Below are 10,920 nucleotides of genomic sequence, written 5' to 3' on the forward strand. Positions count from 1 at the left end.
CTGTTCTGATTACCCACCCACGTATTCAAACATAAAACACAGCACATCCTGCAGCTGCCGGAGAAGACGGGCCAGGAAGTCTAAACAATGCAACCGCTCACTAATGTTTATACTCTGAAGCAAACATGTGTCGCATCATTAAAAAAAACACACCATCAAAGCCACCTCCTCTCTTGTGTTTCAGGAGCGCCTAAAGGCCAGCGAGCACCGGCCGGAGATGGAAGACAAAGCAGACAAGCGGAGCGCCGACCCCAAACCTCGGCGCTCCTCGCTATCCTCCCCGTCCCCCTCGCCCATCCTGCACCCCCGCAAACCTCCCCTTCTCTCTCGCTCACCGACCCCGTCCACCTCCTCCCTCGCCCCTCTGCCCCTGCTCCCCTCGCCGGTGACCGCCCTCAAGTCGGAGGAAGGCGGTCAGAGGGTGCTGTCTCACCCACCGATGCCCCTGCCTCACCCGCCTTCCCCCCTCTCGGCCTCCCCGCCGCCGTCCTCGCCGCGGCGGCCTAAGCTGGAGGTGGGGCGGAGGGAGCAGAGGGAGGGACAGAAGCCGGCATCTGCACCCTTTCGAGGCGTCTACTCTGGTGAGTTTGGAGGAATCAAACTGCTGAGTCATGAGCCGCTCAGCCGCAACTGAGCCTCTGAAGTTAGACTTGTTGTCTTTGCAGGGTTTACATAGTTTAAACTACTGAATAACATTTGAGTAATGGATACATCAGGCCTTTGCATGATATTGGATCTATGAGTGACTCTTAACTTTATTTCTGCTTTACTGTTATGACAGATCTCCCTCCTGGTTACCCGTACCGGTCCATCACTGCCCCATACGGCTCTCCTTTCCCCCCTTATCACGTCCCGGCTCTCACAGCGACAAACACAGAAGTCGTCCCACCCCACCGGTCCCGCTCTCCTGCCTCTGCCGCCCCTTTGCCCTCGGCCCACCTCCAATCAAGGCTGCTGGACGCAGACATCAAGCCGCAGAAACTAGAGTCGTCAAAAACGGGATCTTTTCTCAAGCAGGAACCCGACATGGAGCCGCCTCCGCTTGACATGACTCAAGAACCTCTGGGTCCTCTTCGCCGGGGCTGCAGCCTCGTGCTAGCCAGCCGGGGCCGAGAGGGAGACGGGGAAGCCATGAAGCCCCAGACTCGACCGCTACCTCTGCTCGTCCCCAGCCCTCCGCGGCTTCAAGGTGACAGACCAGAAGAAGTCGGGGCGGAAGAGAAGGAAGGAGGGCAAATCAAAATGGAGGCGTCATCTCACTTCTGTCAGGCAGCATATCCCCTGCCTCCTCCACTCACAGAGGCCGGGCCTAAACCGGAGCTCATCATAGATCCAGAACAGTATCCGTCGTGCGCCGCTGCAAATTCAGACGGCCGGGAGTCGTCTCGGATGTGTCCGTCGCTGGAAGAAATCACCAGCGCAGCGTGTGAGCAAAAACAGCCAGACACTCCAATCAACCCGCACACTCCCAGTCTGAGAGAAGGTGTCAGAGAAACTCCTGTTTATCCTCTTCTGACCTCCAACTCGCCGCTCCCGCTGGTCATCGGACCCGAGGATCCGATGGCGGGGATGTTTGCTCTGCTGGCAGCCAGTGAAATGGCCCTGGCCCGCCCCAACACCCCCCCGGCCCTGACACTCATACAGCAGATAGAAAACTCCCCCATGGGTGCAGACTGCAGCAGCACGGGGGCTCTGGAGATGGTGGCGCTGGAGGGGATGGCCCTGCTCAGCCAAATGGCTCAGCGAGAGATGGAGCACATTCGCCTGGAGCAAGGTGAGTGGATATGAGAGGGAGAGAGGTGGGAAATAATTAAAGATGAGATTAAAAAAAAATCTCACCGACTTTGTAAGAGTTTTTTTTTTTTTTTTTTTTTTCTCTAATGTTTTAATGTCCTCTGTGTCCCATTCAGATATGACACTAGAGGGTCTGGACTGTCTTCTGAAAGCAAGCAGACAGATTTTGTTGGAGGCCATCGAGAAACAGTCCCACATTGATCTGCCCAGAACGCTGGACCCCAACAAGAAGTACAGCTGGAGGCAGAGGAAGGAAGAGCCGGTAACCTGAAGACAAACACCACGGGTCACGCAGAGATGCAAAACGTCAAGTCGTGGGAAATGTCGTGACACCTTTATTGCCTCTCTTTTCTCTGCAGCTGTACGGTAAAATGTCCGTGGACGTGTTGGACGCAGTGGAAGTGGAATACCGCGTCCGCTTGGCCGAGCTGCAGAAGACGTATAAGGAGCGGCAGAGAGATCTGAGCAAGCTGCAGAGACGCAGAGACAAGCGGTGAGCTCACATACTTACTGCAAGAACCACATTCAAGATGCATTAATCACACTCCCGCTATAATTACACACACACACACACATTCCCACGAATCCACCCCAGACAAAACACACCTTTAACTCTTTTATGCATATGTCAGTGAGCGGCAGCAGCAGGAGGATGAGAGGCGGAGCCTGACCAGACGGGGCAGAGGACGACCCAGGAAGAGGAAACACTTGGCTACAACTCCCAAACTGGACGGCAGGCCTGGAAAGTGAGTGAGATCTCCACCTTAATTCTTTTGCATGTTTTTTTTGGTTTGCTTGTTTAGTTTTTGGTTGTGCAAAAACGGTTTAAATATCCCGATGTGTCAGGGTGGGTAGGACTGTGCAATACTCTGAGGACTCTGAAGCCGGGGATGGACAGAGGAAGAGGTTCCGTGTGTCCAGAGAAGAAGAGGAGACGGAGGCAGGAAGTGGAGGGGTGAAGATGAAAAAGAAGAAGAAGAAGAAGAAGAGCTGGAATGATGAGGAGCCGTCCACCAGTCACGGTCTGGAGGTAGGCCTCTCGCAAGTGCACGTTTTAAATGTTGCCTGCTGTGTGACGCCAGCGTTCTGAGTGATTAACAAAGTGTTGTTTTTTCGCGGTGTTGTCAGGTGTTGAAGGTGAAGCGTGGCCACGTGTGCGAGCAGGAGCAGCTGGCGTCAGACCTCAACAGAGCGCTCTCGCTCTCGCAGCTCGGCTCACTCGGCGCCTCTCGCAAACTTACCTCCAGCTCCAAATCAGACAAGCCGAAGGGCAAGTCTGCGGCAAAGGAGCACGGCATCCACCCGTCCGCCAAAGCAGGGAAGCACAAGATGTCCGCCAAGGCCTCCGCTCCGGAGACCGTCCGGAAGGTGAAAGGTCAGAAGAACACTGCTTTGTTCTCTCCAATGAGATCGGAGCTCAGCAGCTGCTCCAACAGTGAGTACCTGAACATAACTGCTTCATATGACTCATGCTGTTAAAGAAGAACTGATACGTCCAAGTAATGTTTCATCTTAAAAACACAGTTTAAAGGTGTGTGTTATTCTATTAAATAACGCCACACTGAGCCGAGTCGTGGATTGAAAATATTCTAATCTAGATCCAGGTTTAGATTGAAGAATGCAGAGTGCTGGTGATGCTGAGATCAAGCAGACATCCTCCTGGTGTCCGACTTTTCAATTCATGAATCATTAACCGCACTCTCTCTGCACCAGACTCGGATTCAGAGGAGCACAGTTCCGCTCGAAGGGGCTGGCCCCCTCTCTCAGGGACGCGTTCTCACAGCAGCCCGGCCAGGAAGAGGCGATCGCCGACGCCGACGTCGTCGTCCCTGCTGTCCAGCCAGAAGAAGAAGAAACACAAGCACTTATCGCTGCTGCTGGAGGAAGCGGGCCTCAGCTCCTCCGACGACTCCTTCGACCAAGGTTACTGACCAAATCTTACAGCTCCTCGCCCCCCCCCCCCCCCCCCCCCCCCCCTCCCCCCCTCCTCGCTGCAGAGTCGGGCAGAAACGTGTCTTTGAGCCTCGTCACAGCGTGCGTCTTTGTGTGCGTTTCGCTCAGGCAGCTGTTGTCAGACTGTGCTTTAGCTCGACGATCTCTACCTCTCTCGCTGCTGGCTCTATAAAGTGGCCTTTTTTTTTTTTTTTTTTAAACAACAAAAAAGAGTTTACCTATTTCTATGGTGTGTTTTTTTTAATTGCCTGGATTGCAAACCGTTTTTTGTAGCATTTGTACATTGAAAAATTGTGTGAATTTGTGAGATTTTTTCATAAAGTTGTATTGCAGTTTGGTACCTATGAGCTTTATTATTAAAGGTGTTGATTTGATTGGCACAGAAAGCGAAGCGCTGTGGTCCTTGTGTCTGCTTCATCTGTCTGTCCGTCTGTCCAGCTGCACCTCACACACCCTTTAGACTGCTCTGTTCCTCAAATATCCCTTATGGTCCTCCTGGCAAAGGTTAGAAAAAAACAAAACACCGTTCAGCTTCAGGTGTACATTTGGGAAACTGAAAACATGACGCGTAGAAGATTAGTTCAGAGCACACAGAGCTGATTCTGATGGGACAGATGAGACGTTTATTTCCTGGTCATAAAACAAAGAGAAATGATAGTGATCGTGGGGGGGGGGGGTTTAGTTAAATTTACTTTGTTTATTGATGTGGTCTAGTGTTTGAGTGTTTGGGGGAAATAAATGCATCGCGACTCGTTCCAAACGTCTTGGCGGCACCAGTCCTATTGGATGCTGGGGATATTTGGACAATAGAGCCCCTCCTCTGTCTACTAAACCTTCAAATAACCCTTTTCCCTTTACGTCACTCTCTGACATCTTGCTCCGTCCTCTCACCTCCTCCCCCTCCTCGTCCTACCCATGATGCTTTGAGTGTCTCTCAGCCTGTTCCATGTGCTTGTGCTGCTGCTGCTGCTGCATTACAGAAGCTTGGCAAGGACTAGCGCAGACTTGAGCCTACGCTACCTCGCTGTGGCTAAAGCTTTGCTTGACTTAAGGCCAGGCTGAGCTACGGCTCTGCTGCCCCGCCCTGCCTGAGGCCACACCCCTGTCTCCTGCTCTGTAAGTAGGAAGTGCCCCTTCCTCTATTCTTTATTAACCGCTAACCTGGACCGTGCTGAAATTGAACCACATACACAGAATTTAACTTTTTTGTATTTTTATTCTCAAAAGATAAAGCTCTTTCATGAGAGCCCTGGTTACCTCCACTTCCCCAGCGTTGCGTCTCCTGATGGCTTGAAGAAGTTTATTGGAAGACTGCTGGGAAAGAGGACGTAGCCATGGTTACTTGAACCTCATACATACCTCAACATTAGACCAAGGGGCCTCACAGGGCTGTCCTCTCAGTGCCTGCCTGTTGTATCGTCTGCCTGCTTCAGTTAACACACGGTGGATTCACAGCAAGTGTGCTCCAGACTAGGCTCCTAAAACAAGTCCTTGTTTAGTAAATATGTATTTTATTCTTGTCTGGAGTCACCGCACAAGTGAACCGTTTCATTCGTTGGCCGGAGAGGAACTTAACGTCCAATAAACATCTTTTAGTTCTTGCCGGCCTCCATTGGTTTCACTTCTTGCTGCAGTGATGTAAAGGTCTACTTTGGTACAGCATTACATCACTGCTCTGTATGTTTGCAGGTGTAACACATTTCAACCAGAGACTTTCAGCCTAGCGTTACAAATAGCTGCACATTTTTATGGCCGCCTCTTTACACTTCAAAGTGATTAAGACAGAACATATGAAGGTGTGTTGTGCTGTGAATCCGCCCACAATGTTAACGCTCTAACCCACGAGGAGATGCTTCTCTGTTGCCATGGACCTAACTGCTAACAACACGCAGCTAACCAGCTGTGTGTGTGTGTGTGTGTGTGCTGGCCTGTCAGACTTGGAGGAAGAAGGAAGCAGTTTTTCACTTCTCCCTGTGTCACATTCCCCTGAGGTTTTTCTTTTTCTCCTCTATATAAATGGAGTCAAGAGTTTCAGCTCGCATGGTCTCAGCAGCTGTGTGTGTGTGTGCGCGTGTCGGTCAGCGTGGATTACATGCATGTATGTGGTAAATCCCAATTGCTCCTGCTGTGTCTTGCTTACTCAGCATTACAGTGTGAGAGCAGGCTGCAGTGGTTTGGACAGTAGATCTCTCTCCACTGTCGTCTGATCCGCTGACATGTTAAGATGTGGGATTGTTAGTGTGTGTTTGTATAAAACAGTCTGTTATTGTAAAGTCCATGCTTCTACACAGGCTTAATTTAGTCTTTATATTTAGTTTATTGTCTTCAAAACGTATCTCGATCCCTTTTCTTTCGTTAATTCCTCTCCTCAGCAGTGCAGTCTTTGTGTCCACAGTCAGTAGGAAGCGGAAGTAGGAAGTGATTTGACCTTTTGGCCCAGACCAATGCTGCCGCCGCAGTCTCCTCTGAGCTGATCATCTTTTCTCTGAAACAGAAACGTCCGAGGACAACGAGGACGAGTCTGATTCGGACGATGAGGAGAGCGGGCTCGGTCTGCTGGCCAGGTTTGCGGCGAGCGCGCTCCCCGTCAGCTCCACTCCATTGAGCATTTTCCACGACGGCAAACAGCGCAGCAGGCAAAGCACTCTGGGTAAAAACTGATACGACTGAGTTGCACGTGACGGAGCATCATGTCTGTGCCAATAACCACAGTGAACATGGATTACCTTATTATGTAAAGTATCAACAAAGAGAGAGAAGTAGATAAAAACACAGTGATGTGGCTTTTTCATTCATTCTCTGCACAGACGCTTCTGTCTTTACCAATTTCACAGATTCCCATGACCCAATTTATTTTATTTTTTTGTGGTTGAGCAGGTTCACCGCCTGAGTGATTGTTGAGGATTATATTATTGATTCTTAATTAAATATTCATTTATTTCTAATTGTCACCTCAGGCTGCATGTAATGATTCAGTCTTCAATAATGTATTAGTTTCAAATTGATCAATAGTCCTATTCACAGTTATTGATTTCACAAAATCTAACACCTGAGTTGATTACTGGCTGCATGTTTTATTGTGTGTGTGTGTGTGTGTGTGTGTGTGTGTGTGTGTGTGTGTGTGTGAGAAGAAGAGTTTCTACACCATGTGACCCTGTCCTCTCCTCTGTCAGGGTCTTCAGAGTGCGAGTGGTCAGACTCTGGATCCGACCTGCGACTGAGGAAGTTCCCGTCTCTGCTTCACGGCAAACGCTCTGCCCCAGAGCTTCCCCTGTTGCCCCCGGCAACCCGCCGCATCGACCAGACCAGCCCCTCCAAGCGAGATGAGGCGCTGCCCGCCAAGCGCAAGCCTCTGCCCAAACCACGGCCCACGCCGCCCCGGCAATTTAGCTTCGACCTCCCCTTGGTCTCCGGGTTCGGAGGCTTCAGCGAGGACGAGGGCTGGACCCGACGCCGCAGCGAGAGGATCTTCCTCCACGATGCCACCACCTCAGCCGGTCAGATGCCTGCGTCAGCCGCCGCCTCCACCGGTCAGAGCACCACCTCCTCCGGCTCGGCCCCGCCTCTCACCCCGAAGCCAGCCTCCAGACCCAAACCCTCCCCGCCCAGCAGAGAGGGGAAAGATGTGGTGAAAGTATGTCAATAATTCATCGGGGGTTGTTAATCACCAACTGACAGGAGCCTTAAAAACAAAGAGACTCTCCGCCTCTCCTTGCTCCTCGTCCTTTTCTTCTGTGTTACTGTTTCACTCCTCTCCTCCTCCCTCAAACTCTGGTTCCCTCACATCCTTTTGTCTCCCTTGACACCTCTGTGTGTGAGAGCGTGTGTTTAAGTGTGTGTGTGTGTGTCAGAGTGCCAGTAGGGTTTCCTAGTACTTCAGTCACTGCAGCACTCCCCTGCTGTCTGTGTGGTGTTACTGACAAGAAAGGACAACTGCAGGCGGCCTGGCAGCATCCCACCCTCAGTGTGTGTGTGTGTGTGTGTTTGTGTGGGGGTGTGTGTGTAAAGATGTAAAGATGTAAATCTGTCAACTACATCCTCAGTATGAATGCTTTTAACTCTGCGTGTTGTGGCTTTTGCAAACTAGAAAAAGAAGCCGAAGGACTCTCCTCTGCCCGTGAGCCCGTCCACTCTGTGCAGTCCAATCACAGACGTCCCTGCGCCGCTGAGCCTCAGCCCGGCACGCAAGAGCCAACCGAAAGCTAAGACAAAGGCCAGAGAGGTCAGTGGGATGATGGATCAGCTGTCATTATGGATGTGAACTTAATTATCCTGGCAAGGACAAAACCATAACGTTTGAAGCTGTCAGACCTAAATGAGGCCACTTTACTGTCTTCAACACGTGCACACACGGCAACGTTAACCGATAGCTTGTGTTATTATTCTCACTAGTGAGAGAAAAAAAGTAAACCTCTTGCAACGTGTGATTTTCCGCCAAAGTGTTGCGTTGCTCTCCATCTGCCACTAGCCACAACTAGAGTTTGTTTTGGAAAGCACTAAAGGCAGCTGAAGTGTGTGCATAGCTCTTTGTGGTGGTGGAACGGCAGAGAAAAGGTTGTGTGTTCAACAGCATAAGTGTTGTAATATGTTACTGTTTCACTTTGAAAAGTTCATTCGTGGTGCGTCAGCCTGCTTCGTTTTGGTGGGCTGCCACGAATGAATCTGCAGAAGCAGGAGCACCTTACAGCAAACAAGTCAGGTGCATTCCACATCCAGACATTTAGGGAACAGATTTATCTTATCGACTTGTTGGATAATCGGTGTGTTTTCGCAGCCTTCCAGAGGAGCGGTCAGCCGGCTGATGGAGAGCATGGCGGCAGACGAAGACTTCGAGCCCAACCAGGACAGCAGCTTCAGCGAGGATGAACTGGTCCCACCGCGCAGCAACAGCGTGCCGGAGAGGTCCTCCACGCCTGGTCAGTACACAACAACAACACCCTCCACTACTGCTTACAACCGTTAACAAAGATATGCTTATTTACTGCCTGTGTTACTGTGTTCAGCTCCAGTGCAGTGTGTGTTGGATAAGGATTCTCTGGTGGACGGACTCAGAGTTTTGATCCCGATGGACGACCAACTACTGTACGCAGGACATGTCAACACTGTACACTCCCCTGATATGTGAGTACGCCTTTAAAGATGTGCAGCCTTTAATGGTGGAAGCACACATCTGTTTGCACCATTACGAGCAAATCAATCAGTGTGCTCCAATTCTTTGTCCCCGTTGAAGTAGCTGATTTAGCAGCACATTGATGGAAGATGTGTGGAGAACCCCCAGACATTTAAACTAGGAAGCGTCTGCAGGTGCAAACCACGGTGATCTGTTGCTAAGCTTATTTATACGTTGTTTGCTTAGAAAGCTAAAGCCTGCTGCCGGTTAGCCTAGCTTAGCATAGACACTGGACGTAAACAGCGAGCCATAATCAATTGTTGTTTTCACGTTTAGGTTTTAGTATTGAGTAAACTAAGGGCATACGGTACAAAAGCAAATAAGCATTTTTCTAAAATGGCTAACTATTCCTCTAAACATGTACAATTAGCATACACACAAACATATAAACGTTACATTCAGATCTAATTTTGGTCATTTAGCTGACGCTGAAATCCGGAGTGGCTTAATTAAAAGAAAACAAACAGACTAAAGCCCTGTTCAGACGGGATTAATATTCCAGGGGAGTGTGGGTATTAGTCACGCTCTGCTCTGAGCACTGTTCGGCAGAGCCAAAGCACTACGGTGGTAGTTGGTAAAAAAAAAAAAAAAAAGACAACACACTCCCCAGCCTGCTGCACATCAAAGCAGTCACAATCAGGTTAAAGGTTGAGTCCTGTCTCTGGCGAAGGGACCACTCGCACTGCAGAGACAGCTGATCTTACTCTAGAGAGCGCTGATCTTTGACCCCGATTCCCACATTTCCTCCCTGCAGCTACAGTGTGGTGGTGGAGGGGGAGAGAGGGAACCGACCGCACATCTACTGCTTGGAACAACTGCTGCAGGAGGCTGTGAGTAAACTCTCACACGTGAATCCTCAACGTTTGTGGAGATTTTAGACACTTTTTGAGGAGTTAGAAAAGTGAACCCGTGATGTGCCGGTGCAGTCGGTCCATTGAAATGATGCGAGCTCCTTCTATGTGTGCAGATCATCAATGTGAAGCCCCCGGCCGTGCGCTACCTCCCAGAGGGCACCCGCATCGCTGCCTACTGGAGCCAGCAGTACCGCTGCCTTTATCCCGGCACCGTTGTCAACGGTATTGCACCAGCGCAGACACACACACACACACACCCATCACTTACATAATAAGATACATAATCTACTTACATTGACAACTTAATTGTAGCTGGCAGCACAAACAAATATAAAAGATCTTCACAGAGTATAATTCAGTTCAGTTTATTGCTTTAAATAGCCGGATGGTAATGGGAACATAATTAGTCCGGGTGCTTTCTATTCAGAGCGCTTTCCTGAAATGAACTATGAGTAATATTGCTTGAGTGACTGGGTGTCACCCAGTTATACAAATCAAAACACATGCGTTAAAACAGGTTATTTTATCTCCTAAATGTGTCAAACTCAAACAGGTCTCAACTGACTTTTGACTGTGTTTCGTCCCATAAACAGGAAGTTCAGATATTGACGAGAATGATGATCTCATCACGGTGGAGTTTGACGACGGAGACACAGGCCGCATCCCCCTCTCCCACATTAGACTGCTGCCGCCAGACTACAAGATCCACTGTGAGTACACACACACACCCACACACACACAAACACACAATTGCATCTTACCCTCACTGCTTGGTTAGCAAATAATATCTTTGTGTGTGTGAGACTGTGTGTGTGTGTGTGTGTGTGTGAGCAGGCCTCGGATCAGGCCTGTCTGCATATGCATGAACGCTATTTGTGTGTGTGTTGATGGTTTTAGCAGAAGTGTTTTCCCCGTAGAGGGCTGCTAACTTACAGCTATTCCGGTACATCGCTACTCTTTGAACCGCTGTGTGTGGATGTATATATATATATACAGTTGTGTGAAAAAGTGTTTGCCCCCTTCCTGATTTCTTATTTTTTTGCATGTTTGTCACACTTAAATGTTTCAGATAATCAAACAAATTTAAATATTAGACAAAGATAACACAAAATGCAGTTTTTAAATGAAGGTTTTTATTATTAAGGGGGA

The 10,920-nt window shown here is 49.6% G+C and overlaps 1 protein-coding gene across 1 annotated transcript; it reads left to right on the plus strand.

The window, feature by feature from the left end:
- The first annotated feature begins 35 nt into the window (after positions 1 to 35).
- On the plus strand, positions 36 to 10,804 carry tnrc18 (trinucleotide repeat containing 18). Its single transcript, XM_031878242.1, has 16 exons — positions 36 to 581; positions 782 to 1,774; positions 1,911 to 2,056; positions 2,154 to 2,287; positions 2,427 to 2,540; positions 2,641 to 2,824; positions 2,923 to 3,229; positions 3,508 to 3,717; positions 6,242 to 6,397; positions 6,921 to 7,381; positions 7,835 to 7,969; positions 8,522 to 8,663; positions 8,751 to 8,868; positions 9,672 to 9,747; positions 9,885 to 9,993; positions 10,365 to 10,804. Exons 1-16 carry the CDS (start codon positions 218 to 220, stop codon positions 10,547 to 10,549), a joined length of 3,834 nt encoding a protein of 1,277 aa, XP_031734102.1. The 5' UTR covers positions 36 to 217; the 3' UTR covers positions 10,550 to 10,804.
- The last annotated feature ends 116 nt before the right edge of the window (positions 10,805 to 10,920 follow it).

This window comes from Anarrhichthys ocellatus, unplaced genomic scaffold, assembly GCF_004355925.1.
Source record: "Anarrhichthys ocellatus isolate YVR2014 unplaced genomic scaffold, GSC_Weel_1.0 scaffold170, whole genome shotgun sequence".
NCBI lineage: Eukaryota > Metazoa > Chordata > Actinopteri > Perciformes > Anarhichadidae > Anarrhichthys > Anarrhichthys ocellatus.